At 36.6% G+C, this 20051-nt stretch overlaps 1 protein-coding gene across 2 annotated transcripts; it reads left to right on the forward strand.

Moving 5' to 3' along the window:
* Positions 1-6363: 6363 nt before the first annotated feature.
* Positions 6364-19851, forward strand: LOC121411236 (FAST kinase domain-containing protein 4-like). 2 transcript variants are annotated; one of them, XM_041603842.1, is made up of 6 exons: positions 6364-6469; positions 10091-11404; positions 12689-12922; positions 16920-16959; positions 17507-17621; positions 19475-19851. In XM_041603842.1, exons 2-6 carry the CDS (start codon positions 10126-10128, stop codon positions 19559-19561), a joined length of 1755 nt encoding a protein of 584 aa, XP_041459776.1. In that variant the 5' UTR covers positions 6364-6469; positions 10091-10125; the 3' UTR covers positions 19562-19851. The 2 variants fall into 2 exon arrangements, with proteins under 2 accessions (XP_041459776.1, XP_041459775.1); XM_041603841.1 differs by having other exon boundaries at positions 6364-6452.
* The last annotated feature ends 200 nt before the right edge of the window (positions 19852-20051 follow it).

A 20051-nucleotide genomic window follows, 5' to 3' on the forward strand; every position in this document is an offset into this window, starting at 1 on the left:
ACATTCCAAAGTAAAAAGTTTTGCAATCTTATTAGAGATATTTAGCAGGGCGTTATTGCCCCAAACTGAACTTAGATTCTCATTGAATAAATGACCTATATCTTTAATCGTACAGGGTAATGAGATGATGAGTAATAAAAAGATATGTATCGTTTCTCGCTTCCATGTGTCCGAGAAAAACCCACACCATATCTATACACCGATGTCCCACGAGCGGGTCTTGCCTTGTACCCGCCCTGTTTCAGGCGATATTCCTAAAATGGAAAGGTGCATACCAGTGACGTCACGTGTAGATATGCAAGCGTTGTGACCATGCAGCCCTGATTGCTCATCGTTAACTCCATCTCCGCTCCGCCTAGCACGTGACTGGTTTCAATTTCAAACTTTCAGTGGGTCGATTTAACCGGGGTGCATTGAGTTGCAATCTTCTAGAGGTGAGGTACATGTAGTTATTTTTTTGCAATTGACGTCCATTCTACTTTCTGTTTTCCTACAGGTCTATATGTATTTAGATAGGCCTAAACATTCAATGGAGGTAAGATACATTATGTATGATGAGATAAACATCAGGTCATTATTCTTTGCTGGTCACTCTACTTACTTCAGTTCAGCGTATAGGTTTCATAAACAGATCAACTTACATTGCAGATAAAGAGCTATTTGAGGGTCGGTGTGTTCACATCGGCAGTAGATCGTTAAGAACTGTTTAGATCTTTTGTCAATTCTAATGGAAAAGATCAATAAGCAGGACTGGTCACAAAGAAATTCGCTCTCTGTGTGACAGATTAAAAGAGTATTTTTAAAGTCAATTTACGCTTTCATAATATATGATCTCGGTCATATCATTGCGTCATAAACTATGTCAATGCGTCGTCACACACAGGTATTTTAAAGTTAAAAATCTTTTAATTTCAGTCATTTGTTTTTCAACAAAATACAAATCAGAAAAATAAGTGCGGGCAATAAGATTAAATCAATGCGATGAACATGATTTTACCTATGAAAAATATAAATAGCATATAATTATATATATACATGGAAATACAATCAACAGTAAACGAAGTAGGACATTGTAATGATATATTCATATTTTGTGACATGGAGAGGTCCGCTAAAAACAAAGGCTTCTAAAATCATAAAAATGCATTTACATGACTCCAAGTTTGTATTTGAATTCGGATTTGAATTTTTACACTCAAGACCTCTATATGCGAGGTTCATTGATGGTAATATCAATAATGGTATAAAAATATTCATATGACACAATCATTGGCCCTTGGAAATGCGTTGTGCCATGATTGTCTCCATCTCATTACTGATACTGAAAATATTTTTTATGCTTTATAGGCCTATGCAAACAAATGAAGGGAAATATAAATGCAGAGAATCAATGAACACACAGGCATATTGGTAGCATTTCAATATCTGAATGAAGACATGTTTGTTTATATAAACGATGGAGAAACTTCCGCTGTGTACATGGGGATATAGACCTCGCCTGCAATGGCGTCACACATTCCATTCACAACAATGTGAAAAACAAAGGGGGTGTGACGTCAAATTATCAGCTCATCTCATGGGGGACTCGTAGGGGTTATAAAACAAGCAATCCAGCAGCAAATAGGCGGACCCAGCGGGAAAGGAAAGGGGCGGCGTTTTGATGAAAGGCACCCCCCTCCCCAACATTTTGCGTGATGCGTCGTCGAAGACCGGCGCCGCAACACGATTTGCCGGAATATAGTATGTTGGCTGCTTGATGCCTATATTCTGTGGGGCTTCCGGTGTGTGAAAATGGGACCAGCCGATGTATATAGGCCTACCTTAAGACTTCATTATGGTCATTGGAAAATTACATTGCAAAAATTAACGAGAAGTGTTTGACCGTCTTTAGTAATATTCCCTTTGATAGCACGCCATTTAAAGTAAGCACACATTGCATGGATTGACAGTCGATGTGTTTTAATCTATCTCGATAGAAGGGTGTAGGAAAGCCTGATTGATTTTCATTATCTATATTCAAATTGTCGTTTAAAACCAAAGTACATTTACAGAAACTGTTCAACGTTCTGTTTTGCAAGTTCTATTTGAATTTGATCATCATGTTCAAACTTTTTGATTTATTGAGGCTTAAATGTATTTTTCAGTACAACAAGAGGTTTTGTCGAGTCAGACTTGGTAATTTAGGGGACATTACATTCCTTTTTAAATAAATATGTTAGCTGCAAATGTTACCTAATTTGATCTAGTCATTTTACCAGCTAACTTTCAGAATACTAGTATAATCCCCTAGATTATTTGTTTATGTCAGTCAATTATGCATTTGAAATATTATCAAGCAATCTTGGTATTTTGAAGAATTAATTTTTGAATTCATATGTATCATATATATATATAGAGAGAGAGAGGTTTTTATTTGATGACAACTTCGATTCATAACATATACAAAAGGAAATACATATAAAAAATGAATATCGGCGCTTTGCAAATTAATATATTGATTGACAATTCATATTCCTAACACTATGCAATTTTTGTTCTTCCTTTTTGGCAGCACTAATATAATATATTGAATATTTGTTCCCTTTAACTTGCTAAATATTTTTAGTTTTTTAATACATCATTGGGTATCACATTATTTAATCTCAACATCACACTTTCTTCCAATATAGTAATAAATAATATTGACTACAAAGCCTCGATCGGACCAAACACTCCCCACCCCCCCCCCCCTCCCTTAAAATGCCCCATCTCCTATCCGGTGGACGACTGACTCTGCATGGGCTCTTATAGTTGGTGTAATAGTTAGGTTTCTCTTTAAGAAAAATGGATTGTAAGAGCCCTCCTCTTTGTTGCCATTTCCTTTTTTCTCTTTTGATCCCCACCAATACTCTTTTTTTTTCATTTAATGAAGGTGACTTTTTTTCCTGTATACTGTCATCGATTATGTAAGTTTTATATCTGGGATGCTTACATATTGGGTTTCCTAAACCTTGTTTGGCAACCCAAGACATATAAGTATTTAAATTTGTTTGTTTGAATAAATTCAAAACAAATCAAACTAGTCCCTGTTATCTTTTAAATGTCATATTGTTTATGTATTTTGTATGTTCTCCACTTATTTTACATCATGAACTTGAATAAAAAAACTAACAATATAAAGTGATATATAAGTGGGGGATAAAATAAACGGCCGGATGATATCATTAAAAAAACATGAATGTGAACATTGCATGTAAATCTATTTAATCCTGTATTTTTGCTCCATCCATCTGTTTGTAACAGTTTCCGAAAGAAATGGCTTCATTCAATAGCAATAGACATAAGAAAATTATTAGAAAAACAAGACCAATGATCTTCATGCATAAATACGATACCCAAGTATTATTATAATTTCTATTTTTATAATCTATTATCATCATCATCATCATCATCATATTATCATTATTATTCTGATCATACCTTAATAGGGGGAGGGTGTCATCCACCTTTTCCCGGATCTAAACCGAATGGTCAGGGTGACCAGACGTCCCGTATTTCCCGGGATTGTCCCGTATTTTGCTTCTTTGTCCCGACGTCCCGACAAACCCTTCCCGGGACGCCTATTTGTCCCGTATTTTAGAATATTGAACAAAATGTAATTAAAAGTGACGAATTTTCATCAAAATAACCAACAGATGACGAAGCAGAGACAACAGTAAAATCGATAAATAAACTTTTGCAAGTTCTGCGGTGATTTTCTTGCTAACCCAATACATCGCAAACGAACTGGCCTCCTGCCATTTGGCGCAGGCTCTAGCTAGGCATGTAGAATCTGAGCAGATTCTCTCAACCAAACATCCCAAAATAATCACAAAATCGGCGGGAAATTTGTATGACTATATTATGGGTTCTCAGATTACTGATTTGGAGATGTAATCTCGGAGGAACAAGTTATTGATTTTTCATAACTAGATCTAGTTGTTTCAGCTTTCGTTTTGAGTCTTGTTGTGTATGATGCCGCGATGTTTCATCTAATTTTTAATTAAAAAAAAACACTTTGAAATTTTATTCACTTTTAAAACATTTTTTTTTAATTTTAAAAATATATTTGAAAAACACCAAATATTATGATTTTTGTTAGATGATTGGATTTTTTTTGCTTGAAGTTTGAATTTTGAAGTTTCTATCCTTGTTTCTTCATCCTTCTATCCTTCCTGCTTGCCTGTTTTTGTTCCATCTATCTTTATTTCCTATATTTTGTCTTTCCTGATCCCCTCTCTCTCTCTCTCTGTTCATTTTTCTTTCTTCCTCCTTTTTCTTACCCGTCTTTATCAAATTTCCCTTTTTTTTATATTCTTTCTTTCTTAAAACTTTTTTCTCCTACCTTCCTTTCCTTTTTCCTTTAATTCTTTCTCTTCTTCCATTATGTTTTCATTCCCTCCTCACTTCAATTCTTCCTCCCTCTCTTTCATCCTTTCTTTCATTCCTCATTTTACTTCTAATTCTTTCCCTTATTCTTTCTCTCCCTCCCTCCCTTAATTCCTTCCTTTCTTCCCTCCTCCCTTAATGCTTTCCTTCTTTCTTTGTTTTCTTCTTTCTTTCAAAGAATGAAGGAAATATTTTCTTTCTTTCTTTTATTCTTTCTTTCCTCCTCCTTTCTCTTACTTTTTTCTTTCTCTCCTTTATTGTCTTTCACACATTGTATTCTTCTTCCATTCCTTTCTTTTTCTTTCTTTATATATTCAATTCAAAGAATGACGGAAACGTTTTTCTCTCTTTTATTCATCTCTTTTCTGTCGTCTTTTATTTTTCTCCTTCATTCTTTCGTTCACCCTCCCTTCCAATTCTTTATAGTTTTTCACAGGTGTAACATTGTGTAGCCTTCTTTGTTGATCTTTTTTGTCGATTGTCCCGTATTTCATTTTGTGAAATCTGGTCACCCTGATGGTCATTGCCAAGGTAGTTCCAACTTCCATGAGTTGGGTTTCTAAAATTGTTTCTGAAAAGGGATCTAATTGGATTTGGAACAATATTATCCAAATTAAGATATAAAGAGAACGGGAGTAACCAGCAATTAAGTTTTTTTTTCTGTATGTAGAGGAAGGTCATAATAGACCGAAAATGAGCGGTCGGGTGACTGGTGGACCCTAGCTGGCGGAATCCCTGGTTGATTAATACCTTTTGTAATGCAGACTGTATACTGCTGGCTCGAATATTTATTTTGGATAATTATCTAGCAAATCATATACGGTACTTTTTGTAGAGAGGTGTAGGCCTATATTGGATATAAAATTGAGCAGGGTGCCGTTGAGCATAAGTCGGCCAGCCAATGGTTTATCTAATAATGGAATCCTTAAAGGGGAATGAAACCTTTGGAACAAAAAGACTTGTGTAGAAACAGAAAAATTAAAGAATACGAATAAAGAAAGCTTGAGAAAAATCGGACAAATAATGAGAAAGTTATGAGTATTTGAATATTGCAATCACTAATGCTATATGGAGATCCTCCTATTGGCAATGCGACAAGGATGTGTGATGTCACTGATGAACAACTTTCCCTTTGGTGGACTATAAAATACCGTCAAAATGTATCTTTTTGCTTTTTCTAATGATGATACAAACTCTTTATCCATGATGTATTCTTAAAAAATATGTAGGCTAATACATGCCTTCATGTAGAAAGAACACATGATCTATGGATAGATATGATAAAAGAGGCAATTCAAGTGAAATATATACTAAAGTAATATGGGGAGAGTTGTTCACAAGTGACATCACACATCTTTGTCGCATTGCCAATTTGCTATCGCCATAGCATTAGTGATCGCAATATTCAAATGCTCATAACTTTCTCATTATTTGTCCGATTTTTCTCTAACTTTTGTTGATCTGTTTCTTTGATTTTTCTGTTTTCACACAAGCTATCTTGTTCCAATGGTTTCATTCTCCTTTAATTCTGATTGGCTGTTGAGCATCGTATAATATTTACCATTGGAAGGCAAAGTTACCATAATAGTAGCTTTTATGCAACGGGCCCAAATCTGGCGTATTGTGTAAAAATGAATAAAAAGTTGTGAGCGAGCAAAGTTTTCACCCCTTTTATTCCAAAATTAGAATATCCAATTTTGAGATAAATTTTGACATAATATTCAGAAAATAATAGGCTATCATATTTCACCCTTCTCTCTTTCCTTTTCTGTCCATATCTTTTCTTCTCTCTCTTTTTTTTTGTTCTTGCAGCCGTGACAATTTTTTGGGTGTGGGGAGGGGTTAAGAGCCCCCCCCTCCCCTCCCCCACCCAATCGAGTTTATCACCTATCCCGCAAATTTATTATTAAAACTTTTTTTTTTTTACTTTTGAAGAGACGGTAAATATATATGGGAGATCCTGAAAAATCAGACCTGCGTCGGACGTTGTCTGGAGTTAAATCTCGGAGTTAAATCCCATTTTGCATCTATTTTATGGATTTCAGGTAGGCCAAATCAGAAGGTATTTAGGATTTTGGTCTACAGTTATGTAATTTCGAAAGAAAGAAATAAAATTTCTTGCTTAATTAATTCATTTCCATAGATCATTTAAATGTTGGCGTAGACCTTGACCGGAAACGCCAATGAAAGAATGTGTCACTGACAATGCACACAATGTGACCGGAAACTTACACCGCTTTCAATCAATGCAGAGCCAAAGCTCTAGCTAGCTCAGTCTCCACTCTCATGACTCTCCCGACTCGTGAGAAGGCGTCTCAAGAATAAGGTCTATTATTATTAATTAAGATGGAGGGCATGAAGAGAGGGATTCTAAATATTGAGGTGAAACATGAACATGATGAAAGATCAAAGAGGAAGCTCAGCTCAGTAACTAATTATTTTTTATATATTAACCCAGGGAACTCAGGCGGGAGCCCAGGACCTGACGTGTCGACCATGCTCACCTGACTAGCGTGAAGTATGGTCAAAATAATTCTCCGAATAAATAGTTAAAACAGAAATCAAGCACTTACCACGATTATATAATGGATGAAGGTCTAACGAGTGGCAGTTTCCTGACATCTGGGCACAAACTGGAACCTCTAAAAAACGAAAAGTTCTCTCCTACCCCGTCTCGATCGGCCATTTTTGTTATGAATCATAACAAAATGGCTGATCGAGACTGGGGTAGGAGAGAACTTTTCGTTTTTTTGAGGTTCCAGTTTGTGCCCAGATGTCAGGAAACTGCCACTCGTTAGACCTTCATCCATATAATCGTGGTAAGCATGGTAAGTGCTTAGATTTCTGTTTGAACTATTTATTCAGAGAATTATTTTGACCATACTTCACGCTAGTCAGGTGAGTATGGTCAACATGTAAGGTCCTGGGCTCCCGCCCGCTACGGCGGGAGTTCCCTGGGTTACTCAGTACTCAGAGTCAGACTTGCCCCGGCATGCCCGGGGAACTCGACACGTCTTCAGTATGCACGTGTTCGGGCTGCCACAGTAAAGCTCAGACTAGACAAGACAGGAATAACTGCCGTTTCTGGGAATCTATTCAACAATTTCTGACATGCCCATTCACCGACGGTAGAGTGTTAGTGTGAGCTGGCATGTGTTGTCACGCCCTCCCTTTTGTCGATTGACTGTCCAGATTTGGATGTGCTTTTTTTACGTCGAATTTACACTCTAGTCTAAGGATTTATCAACTACAAGATTATAAATTGATATCTTATAGTACAAGATATCAATTTATAATTTCTTATCAATGGAAAAATGTCAAAGATATATTAAAAGGTATGAAAATGTTTCTTTACCAATGTTTTTTTGCAACTTGGACACCCGAATCACTCCCAAAATAGCAGCCAAATTACTAACGAACTGATAGTGCATCGACATTTTATGAATGTATATATTAATTATAATGCGATCTGCTCCACATGCGAGCTAAACCGCTACAATCACAGGTAGCAGACAACATTCGATATATCGAGACATTAACGATAATGACATTCAAGATGACAACTTGCAAGAAAAACCGTCAACTCAGGTGAAAATGTCTTAGATGAAAGGTTTCTGGATCATCCAGAGGATTTTTATCAATAACTCCTGTCCAAGGTACACAATTACTTATATTTCCCTAATAATGGAAACCATGAAACTGTAAATTTCACTTAAGAATCCGTTTTAAATCGCGACCTATAAAATGTTAGTTCACTTATACGTTGGCTGTATGACAAAAACACGTACGGGCCTCCAAGCTCTTCAGTCTATGTATTGGTGAGTGGAGCCAACGTCGTTCAGCGGAACAACCAAAATACAGAGACTGAAGCTTTTGGTCTAAGCTCAGACAGACAGATCGAGGTCAGAGTCAGACAAAAACAAAGAAAAGGAAAAAAAATAAAATGAGAGAGATTAACCCAGGGAGCCCAGGACTCGTCCATGTACTCTCCAAAATGGGGTCCCAATAGCACTCCAAATAAAGGGGGGAAATAAATTAGGCCTAGGCACTTACCTCGATTATAATATGGATGAAGGTCTCTCATGACACAGAATCCTGACATCGAGGCACAATCTAGACCCTCAAAAAAAGGAAAAGTTCTGTCTCATTCGTTCTGTCAAAATTGAAAACAAAATGGCCAATCGATGCCAAAACGAACGCGACATGGACATCTAATCTAACTTTTCCTTTTTTGAGGGTCCAGTTACGTGTGTGCCTCGATTTCAGAATTCTGTGTCACAAGAGACCTTCATCCATGAATATAATCAAGGTAAGTCCATAATTCATTTTCCCCCCCTTTTATTTGGAGTGCTACTCTGACCCCATTCTACTCCATTTTGGAGAGTATATGTTTGACTAGTATTATACGGATGAGTCCTGGGCTCCTTCGCGGGCTGGAGCTCCCTGGGTTAGAGAGAAATGAGACTCATTGACTGAGTGACAAACACGATTTTCACAAACAAATACTGAACAGTGAAAGAGAGCTCAGGTAGCCAGGGCAGGAGGCTCTAACTTTAGAGAGTAAAATCATTCACTTACGATTAACGTGTGACTCTCCACGGAGCTGAGCCAGGGATTGTGTCCCATTTATGTGCTTGTATGTCTACTGCAAAAAAAAAAAGAAATTCGCCTTCGAGATTTCTACTTTCTTTCTAAAACTGTAGCAGTAACTCATTCATATCCTCTGATATGCGTCTCATAGCTTGGCGAAGAACAAAGTGAACAAGATGGCAATGTAAATATCGGCAAGTTTTTTCTCTGTCTTCTCAAAAGGTTTTCCTCATTTTTTTAATGAATTTTTGTTTAAAAACGAAAGCAACATCGTATAGATTCTAGGCTAAATGTTGGAAATGAAGTTGTATCCCATAGAAGGAAAGTAGAAATCTCGGGGCGAAAAATTTCAGTTTTGTTCCCGGACACGCACATGAATGGAATGCAATCCCAGGCTCCGTGGAGAGTAAGCACATGTTAGTGCATGATTTTTACTCTCTAGCCTAGGAGCCTCCTGGCTATCCTTGGGTCAGGGGGAAAGAAAATTTAAATTAGATAGGAGAACTTTGAAGAACAAGAAAGAGTAAAAAAGGAAGAAAATTAGAGAGGGAGTGCAAGAAATGAGAGAATTGGGAAATAAACTGAAATATCAAAATCACACAAATTCTTTTTTTGATTTGTAGACTCGTAACTTATGTAAATTTAAGAATTCAGGATTTCAGGCCATCCAAACTTCGAAGAAATTGACCAATACACGTGACATAGTCATAGGCAAGACAGACAGTAATATTTGGTCTATTGATGTGAATTTCAAGTAGGCCTTGTAGCAAGAAGTACTGCAAAATAGTTATTAGATGTTCTTAGCCTGTTAACTGAAACAAGAATTGGTGCAAATGCAGTTCGCACCGGCTGATTACCAGCAAACTGACAAATGAAATAGGAATGGTCATGTTAAACATTCACAAGGTTGATGAAACATACATCATCGGTCCTGCTGGAAAATGATTTTCGAGTCATTGTATACATGTGGTGATAACCCACTCTCTGTATTTTTGACTGCTGAAGATAAGATAGGCCAACTACACCCATCCTACTAGTTTGCATGTATTGATCACAATTATTTGATTTTGCCATTTCTTTTCTTACTTTTCAGGTAATCAGAAGCAGGATCTACAGAACTCTTCAATCATGGCCTTGTTCAATGTGCGGCACATAACTTTAGGACTTCATCGAAACTTAAGGTGCTCCACAAAGCTTCTCCCTTTAAAACATGAGAGGTCTTTCACATCCAGCCAGAAGGTACATGTTGATGACGCTGCTAGTTCTGGAACCCTTCCACAGTCAGAAAGAACTGTAGGTGCCGGTCAGAGTTTGTTTTTAGAGCTTAGCTCATTTGGATCAGTTGAAACTGCACTTGAAGCTATAAACCAGAGAGAATTTTCAGGAAATGAAGCATCAATAGCCGTTAGAGCTCTGCGTCACATCCAAAAGAATGATTCTTCTAATCCAGATATTGCAACAGATCAACGGTTTAACAATTTGGCAGCTTCTATCATAGAGGGAATAAAGAATTTAAGCAATGAAAGCCTCACAAGTACTCTTGCAAATGCATTTCATATGAACAGTAGCAATGATGAATTTATTCTTGCTTTAGAAGGTGAATGCAGACGAAGACTGAGACTTCTTCCTATTCGATCAGTTGCAACCATTGTGTGCAATGACCAGTTATTATCAAAAAGAATGGAAACCAAAGCACTTGTGATTGAAGCGGCACGTGTCCTTGAGCTCCGCTGGAGGGAGTTACAGAATCCTCAACTTGTGCGACGGTTGTTGCCATCTGCGGCTAGAGTGTCAGAACCCCTACTAGAGCGTGTAGAAGACAAGACTTTAGAGATGCTCAGCCAATTTACTTTTCAGGACATCACAGCCTTGATGAAGTCAATGGTGGCTACAAAAACAAGATCACTTCCAATCTTGCGGGCCATATCATACCAGCTGCTTGAGCAGCGTTCACAGTGGGAAATTCCTGCCATGATAGATATCATGAGTGCAATGGGCAATTTAGGCTTCCATAATCCAGCACTTGTCAGTGAATTTGCAGTGCATATACAGCAGAGACTTGATGAATGCTCCCTCAGTCTCTTGTGTGACATTGCAAAGACATATGCTGTGCTGCGTATCCAAGCAACCAGTCTCTTGGACTCCATCCACAATGTTGCAGCAGGTACATTGGAGGAACTTACGATTCTGGACCTGAAGAGGCTCTTGTTCGCATATAGTCAATTTTCTTACCAGCCACCAGATCCAAGCACATTCTATGCTGAAGTAGGAAATAAATTAGACGCAAAATTTGATGAATATTCTGTGAAAGATCAGATAGATGTGGCCCACTCTCTGACAGTGCTAAAGCAAGTGCCTCATAAGATTGTAGCAAGAGTTGTTAAGCATGTTGAGGAGAGTCAGAAGGGTAAGAACAATTGTCCCGAACATACTGGGAAAAACAATTTATATATTAAGGTGATAGGTAATGAGGAATCATAATTTTTATGTATTTTCTATGTCAATGGATCCACTCTAGCATTAGAAGATATGACTCAAATATTGCACACCGTTCAATGGGTCGTTCTACACAAAGTTTTGATTAGCCTAGTTCATACTTTGCTATAATAATGAAAATATTTTCAACAAGTTCATTGTCAGTAAACCATTTGTGCTGGGCAATATTTTGATGTTGTCAAAATTATGCGATATTGAAAAGATAAAGAAAAGTTTTTAAATCATCATTTATTGACCACAAAGGCTGCTCTGTACTGCTTTGAACTTTGAACCAACTCAGAACCTTGTTTGGTAGCAAAATGCCCACTTTTCATTGACAAACACTGATGGAAGCCTTACTTTCATTATCCCCCTTCCTTTTTCTTACAGAATTGCAGCCCATCATAATGATTGTAGAATGTTCAGGCTTGGAGATACATTGTATTATTAACCATAATTTGCTGGCGAACATTGAAATCAATATCAACCAGCAGTAGAAAACATATTGTATAAATGTCCCATTATTTCCAAGGTGTCGGAAATCATTGTTAAAGGTCAAGTCCACCTCAGAAAAATGTTGATATGAATCAATAGAGAAAAATCAGACAAGCACAATGCTGAAAATTTCATCAAAATCGGATATAAAATAAGAAAGTTATGACATTTCCAAATTTCGCTTATTTTCAACAAAATAATTATATGAACAAGCCAGTTACATCCAAATGAGAGAGTCGATGATGTCACTCACTATTTCTTTTGTTTTTTATTGTTTGAATTATACAATATTTCAATTTTTACGAATTTGACAATTAGGACCTCCTTGCCCGAAGCACAAAATGTTAAAATAATGGAATTCCACGTGTTTAGGGAGGAATGAAACTTCATTTTACGTGACAATGACGAGAAAATAAAAATATTTCATATTTCATATAATATAATACAAAAGAAATAGTGAGTGAGTGATGTCATCAACTCTCTCATTTGGATGTAACTGGCTCGTTCATATAACTATTTTGCTGAAAATAAGCAAAACTTTAAAATACCATAACTTTCTTATTTTACATCCGATTTTGATGAAATTTTCAGTGTTGTGCTTGTTGAGTTATTCTCTTTTTATTCAAATCAAGTTTTTGTTGGGGTGGACTTGTCCTTTAATAATGATTTGTTTAGTTTTGTTTACTAATTCATAAAATTGACTTTCTTCTTTTTTTTGCAGATCCTCTGCAGGTCACTCATAAACTGAAGCTACTACAGATCAATGCTTATTCCCAGCTGGATTTCCCTCAATATGAAGGCCCCTACCTGACTTTAGAAATGAAATCCTTCCCCGAAGACCACAAATTGTACACCTCAACATTACACAGATCTTTGTTTAAGGTGCTACGAGCTTCACTTGGAGATGACTTGACCATGGTAGAAAATGTCAAAAGTGACCTTGGTTATATCATAGGTAAGCCTATAAAGGACAGTTTATAAAGTATGGTATTTGGTCTTGCGTGCATTAGGTTGCTGAAAAAAAGCTCAAAATCTGTTACTTTTGTTTTATATCAAAACACTGTACAATAATAATTATAATCCTAAACTCCAACATAAGTGTTCCAATTAACACTGTACTTAAAATCACCTAATGTTTGCCGAAATTTCTTGCTGGATCACATATTAGGAAATGATCAAAGCACACCTGATAGAAAGATGAGATACATGACAAAAAACAGTGCCGTAACTACGGGGGGGGGGGGGGGGCATGTGCCTCCCCAATCGGCTGGCAAAAAAAAAAATGGGAAAAGGAGAAAAAGAGGGAGAAAGGAAAAGAAACGTAGCGGGAAAGAAGAAACTATTGTTCATTACAATGTTATTATGTTATACATGTAATTGTGTTATGTTATAACATAAGAAATATTTTTCATAACTTTATGAAATATAATTTTCTCAGGGCCTATGTCTTTATTGTTCCTGGTGCTCGCATTGTTTGTTTAACGAGATATGTAATCCTGATGTACTAAAACCTCCCTTTTTTTTCTAGTCAATATTCACGAAATATATTTCCTAGCACTTCATGTTATTATTGTTTTATGTAGTGACATATGCTTATTTTGAGATTGCCCCATTTTCAAGTCTTAATATGAAACATTGCCTGTCCGTGCTTACGTTCGCATTAGTGGATTAGTGAGATATGTCTGCTCTTCATGAATTCCTAAAATCAGTCCTTAAATGTCCCTTTTTCTGATGATCTAAATATAAAAAAACTTCAGCTCGCGCTTCGTGCTCGCATCATTTGGTAAGTGAAATATGTATGGTCTTAGTGAATTCCTACAAAAAAGCCTTAGAATGCCCCTCTACATGTCTGAATTTCCTAAATTTTCAGCTCGTGCTTCGTGCTCGCATTATTTGATTAGTGAGATGCGAATGTTCATCATGATTACAAAGACTACAAGTACTTCATATGTGTTTAGATGTAATTCTAACAAAATCAACAAGCGCTTGGCACTCGCATTAGATGACTATGGTGAGATATGTATACTCTTAATGGATTCCTAAAATACAGTCCTTAAAGTGATTGGGTAACATTGGTTTGACTTTTAAAAAAGCTGAGCTAAGATAACATAAGATTTATTTTATTTATACACGGTTAAAAAGCCCAAACAGTTCACAGACTGATTTCCATTGGGGCCGTGTCGAACATTGACAAAGTAAACATTTTAAAATCATTGTTTAACGAACAATATATATGGAATAGAATTAAGCATCAATTAAATATTACAAGGCAATCATTGAAACGTGAAGAGGAGGGGAGAAGAAGAAAAAAAGGAAGAAGAAGAAGGGAAAAGTGAGAGGGAGAAGAAAAAGACAACAGAGAAGATAACAGAAGAAGAAAAGAAGAAGAAAAAGAATAATGATAGTAAGAAAAAGACGAAGAAATTATATACCGTTATCAAAAACATCAATAACTTACAACATGAAATATCTATCTGTAAATTGGAACAAAGCGGTGCATACATGGTAACAGTAAATATGTACATGGTAAAGTAAAATGTCAAAGTAAATACATGTTTCTATAATGGATAACCGAGCACAAGAAAATGAATACAAGTCATGATTTATCAATGATAAAAGCTAAACATATAAAAATGACTGGAAAATTTATGATAACTAAATATGGACTGAAAATAATTATATTAAACAGAAAAAATAGTCATTGTAATCCATATCACACAGATAATCTCTTAAGACCTGTTTTGAAATTGTGTTTTGTTTGTGCCGCTTGAATATTCGTGGGCAATGAGTTCCACATACTGGCGCCTCTGTACATAAACATGCGCTTTGCAGATTCAGACTTTATTTGCATAATTTCCAAATTGAGATTCCCACTTCTTGTGTTATGTGATCTTTCTTTAAGGGAAAATCTATTGATTAGATATGAAGGGGCGAAGTTATTGAGTATGTTAAACATCATTATTGCAACACTTTCATTCCTTTTCTTTTCAAGTGTATCCCAATTTAGTTCATTTAGATTATCGTTTCCGGATGAATCCCAGGCGGTATTATTGATAACGCGTGCTGCCCGATTTTGAATCTTTTGGAGGCTATCTTTTAAACATTTGCCGCAATTTCCCCATACTATATCACAATATGACAAATAAGATGAAATCAGGGCGTTATAGACTAGAATCATGGTATCCTTGTCAACCATACTTCGTATCGATTTTAGCATAAACAAACCGCTACTACATTTCTTCTGTACATTTTGACACTTGTCACCTGTGTCTGTGATATGTTACAAAAATGAAGCCCAGAAAAAATAGCATTACATCGAGTTGTTGCAAAAATAATTATTTAGTGCTTCAAAAATTGAAATATAAAGTGACTGGAAACACCATCTTAATTTCATCCCATACACTTATGTGTACTTAGGTGTCTATAAGACACCTATTTACAAAATCTGGGTTTGCCTTGTAGTTTTAGCTTTTCATTCTCAATAATAATGGTTGTTGTCAGGGTTTATTAGTTCTAATACATGCACTTGTACACATGTGTCATCTTGGTTTGAAAATTTTTTAAATCAGCTGCTCACAAAGTTAAAAAATACCTTTAAAATATCTCAGTTTGGGGTCAATATACCGGTATACAAAATTTTCAGCTCGCGCTTTGTGCTCACATTTTTTGTTTAGCGAGAAAGGTACGTATCATGATTACAAAATTTGCTTATAATTTACCTTTTTAGGTCTGAATACCAAAAATTTCAGCTCGCACTTTGCGCTCGCATTATTTGATCAGTGAGATACATATTCTTTTAATGGCACTGTCCTTAAAATGCCTCTATTAGGTCAGTAAACTTGGCAACTGAGCGCGCTTCGCGCACTCAATAAGCAATAAGGGACTCAAAATTTTTGCTGGTTCCCCCCAATGCCGTGACCCATGGTAAGCCACTGACAAAAACATCAACTGATGAAACATTAATTTTGTTTTATTGTTCAGCATATTTGCAATAAAATTTAGCTTTGGGAGGTAGGTCTGAGATCTCTTTTTGGCTATTAATGCTACATGTATATTGCAATTCATTTGATATGGCAAAACTTCTTTTACAGTACTTCTGAGTTCTGCATCCCAAGCCACTTCAGATATATCTGAACGTAAGGCTTTTTACTGCGATTGTGAAGCAATGTCCCTCTACTTGTTCTATTATGCAGTTATTTTAGGCCTCTACATAGGGCACTTTGCATTGATTCAAATATCATGTATTATTACCTATACAAGGAATTTTAGCAGATGAATAAAAGTCCTATTTTGCTCACTTCTTTCAATCCGAGACCGACGAGGTGAACATTTGCCATGTTGCCCTACCCGGGCTTTGCCCATAGGAATCCTGTACAAAACAGACGGCAATATTGGCCATATTTCTGCTAGTGTGCTTGTTAGTAGGAGCCGATTTTGATCGCTAGTTTCAGTATTTGAGAAATCTGGCTGGAACCATTTTATGAACAAACGCATTGTATGTAATGCGCGGCCAGTGCATACACAAATGTAACCCAAGCGCAAGATTTCTACGCGTTGAGTGTATGTGCGCGCCATGCATGATGCGCGACTGCAATGTAACAATTACGTCAAAATTGCTGGGTTACTTCGCTAAGGTCATGAATAACCTGAAATCAGAAAAAGTGATTAGCAATCAGGCATGTAAATTGTTCCAAATAGTAGCTTGAATTACACATTGAACAGCCTTAGGTAATAATTGTAATATTGACTGACTCTTCTTTCGGGAAACATCAAATATGTCGCCCTTAAAATAGCCATATTGCTCTCGTCTAAAGGCCAATATGATTCTGCTGCGGGCGACATATTTGATGTTCCCCTCAAGGCCAGTCAATATTATATATATGAAGATGATTTAATAAAGCATTCAAATCTTGCATCCCTCATTAATGTGACAAAATTGCATTTTTTTACAGATGCGGAAATTTCCAGCAAATTGAAAGGAAATGGTAAAAAGTAAGTAATTAATTTTCTATCATGTACCGTCTTTGTATTTATTTTAGGACAGCATTGTGAATACAAAAGAGGAGGCCTCAAGAACTGGACCTCAAATAATTTTTTATTTCGTCATCAACAAAATTGGACGTGGAATTACATAAACCCCATCGTCCATGTATTTTTAATGTCCATTACAAATTTAATTCTGTTTGTAAGTACTTTCAATGGCTTTGAGATGAAGTTTGGTACTTGGTAAATAAGAACACAGAGTAAATTGATTAAAAGTATTTAAGGTAGGTACAATTAGTCTTTTAACATGTGAAAATGGTTCCTGTTTAATAATTGATATGAGAAAACATTCTTTTTTTCACAATCATAAGTTCTACCTGATTTGTTGAGTTTTCACATTTAAGGCTGCAAGCTTCAGCTTCGCAAATGAAAGCTTACCAAAACAGGAAAAAGTCCATGATCATGAAAAAAGTATGTCGGGGTACTCAACTAAACTTGTGTTATTTCGAAACATTCTTGGAAGAATTTTGTTACTTCACATTTATTCATTCTGAAGGTTGGCAATCGTCACATTCAGCCCTCCATCATACCTCTATTCAACAAGACAGTTGGTAGGACGTCTGGAAATGATGCTCGGTCACCTTGAACTCGCCGGATACCAAGTATTGCAGGTATGATGATACAGAGAGCCTGACTATGCCATGTATTAGGCCCGTTTCGGGTACACGTGTACACGCACGGTCAAGTCAGTGCACGTGTACTAAATTCCATCACCGTGTACACGGTAACATCTGCATAAAGCTTGCGTGGGACTGTAAAGTCAGTGAACAAGCTCACAGCCTCACATTAATTCTTAGTTCTAAGACACTGCACATGTTTTAATCACTAATATGTCAATATATTTCAATTAACCTAGAGTGAGTTTACTTCCAAAATCGCCGATTTAATCCACATTTATTCTGAAGACTCAAGTTTTTGTACCACACGAAATGGGTATGCTCCGGTCAGTGCAGGGCCCTAGTTAGCGCCGACGTTCGTTGGATGCGCATTTTGCATACTGTACCGTACATACATGCACAGATCGCTGCAGAATTGAGTGTAACTGAAGTTATCGATTGATTTTCATTATTTTATTGCCAATTTGAGGAGCGTGTGTTTGTAGGCTTGTAGCACATGTGTATGAGCGTATAACACATAACGAGACTCTCGAAAGCGTTCTTCAATCACTTTTAGATCCAATTTGAGAATCACCAATTGCGGCAGCGATCATTGCTCCAGTTACGTGTTATACGCTCATAAACATATGCTACAAGCCTACAAACACACGCTCCTCAAATTGGCAATAAAATAATGAAAATCAATCGATAACTTCAGTTACACTTAATTCTGCAGTGATCTGTGCAGCATGCATGTACGGTACAGTATGCAAAATGCGCATCCAACGAACGTCGGCGCTAACTAGGGCCCTGCACTGATTCACTTTTGCATTCTTTATTAGTTTAATGCGCTGCTATTAAATCTGAGTAAACTTTTTTATTGCACCAATTTTTGTGGATTGATACTTCTAACTTCTCAGGTAAACTTTAAAACTGTGACTTATAGGCTACATATAGGAAACACTGAAACATATACTGTAACTCACTCTCACTCAGTGTTTACAACGTGTACACGCGTACACGACCGAAAAACACGACGTGTACACGTGCATCAAAAATGGACTTTCAAACCGGGCCTGCCATGTATACATCTCACTTTCGCAAACTACTCCTGCATACCTTCCAACTTTCGACAGGACAGTGTTTTGCTGGTAAACGCCAAGCTGGCATATCACCAATTACCTTTGAAACGTTTTACGTCTAGGTTAATCAGTCATAGTGGCTGACGTTGGACTACAGATATCACTCTCTGGCTAGTGGCAGAGAGGGGATTCGAACTCACAACCTTGCGATCATGAGTCCAATGCTCTAACCACTGGACCACACCAAATTTAACATTTAACAACACCACAATGTTTGGCATGCCAAGAGTAACAAACTTTATTGAATGTAATTTTTTTCACCTGATTCACAATTAAGTATCTGTAACATGGCAGGACTACCACATGGTGAACGATAAGCCTTTTCTGTGTTTACTGCTAGTTTCCATCATTTAACTGGGTTTAACAAATTCCTCAATATGACTCATTATACAATTATGACAGTAAACAAAAAGTGTGAAGAGTTTGTTTCATGTATGCTCTCTCATTAATATGAATAACATTTTTATATCTGATCTATTTGAGCAGTTATTTTTAAGTAAATGCTTGTAACATTTTCTTCAAAATTATTTTCCCAGGTTTTGAATGGTTCAGGATTTTGTTTTGTAGAGTTCAGCATTTCCAGTAGCTTTCATTTCCACATTAAAACATGTTAATATGCTGCCTTTGAAAATGTTAAGATTTTTAGAAAGATTATTTTCTTGGTACCAGTAATGATTTCAAGGGAAAATAATATTTGTATTTTGTGGATTTTTTGTTCTTCTGCAGATATCTTACCATGATTGGTACCCTCTACGGACACCGGTGCAACAAGTCAATTTCCTCAAAGACAAGCTAAAAGAAATACTTGAATAAAGGAAACTAGTCATAAAATACTCAAAATGAGAATTCATTTAATGAGCTAGTGTGAATTAATGCGGTCCTGTACTTGTCATTAACGTTGTATCGGGCGATCTCAATTATCTTGAAATATTGCATTAGACATAGGTAGAAACGCAAAATGCCAAGGCTCTGTGGCTATAAAAAGTTGTTTTTTTTATACCTCCACTCACCTTATTACATAGCTGCTAAAGGTTTTTGTCTCACCTGCATAGCAGAGTGAGACTATAGGCGCCGCTTTTCCGACGGCGGCGGCGTCAACATCAAATGTTAACCTAAGGTTAAGTTTTTGAAATAACGTCATAACTTAGAAAGTATATGGACCTAGTTCATGAATCTTGGCCATAAGGTTAATCAAGTATTGCTGAACATCCTATTAGAGTGTCATGGCACATGACCAAGGTCAAAGGTCATTGAGGGTCAATGAACTTAGACCATGTTGGGGGAATCAACATCAAAATCGTAA

Source organism: Lytechinus variegatus, chromosome 3 (assembly GCF_018143015.1).
Source record: "Lytechinus variegatus isolate NC3 chromosome 3, Lvar_3.0, whole genome shotgun sequence".
Lineage (NCBI taxonomy): Eukaryota > Metazoa > Echinodermata > Echinoidea > Temnopleuroida > Toxopneustidae > Lytechinus > Lytechinus variegatus.

What these genes read in the sequence shown, in the direction of transcription:
- LOC121411236 (XM_041603842.1), top strand. Translation starts at nt 10,126, where the DNA reads ATGGCCTTGTTCAATGTGCGGCACATAACTTTAGGACTTCATCGAAAC. An exon ending in TGTTGAGGAGAGTCAGAAGG is followed by an intron (nt 11,405 to 12,688) that starts GTAAGAACAATT and finishes TTTTTTTTGCAG; the next exon opens with ATCCTCTGCAGGTCACTCAT. An exon ending in TGACCTTGGTTATATCATAG is followed by an intron (nt 12,923 to 16,919) that starts GTAAGCCTATAA and finishes ATTTTTTTACAG; the next exon opens with ATGCGGAAATTTCCAGCAAA.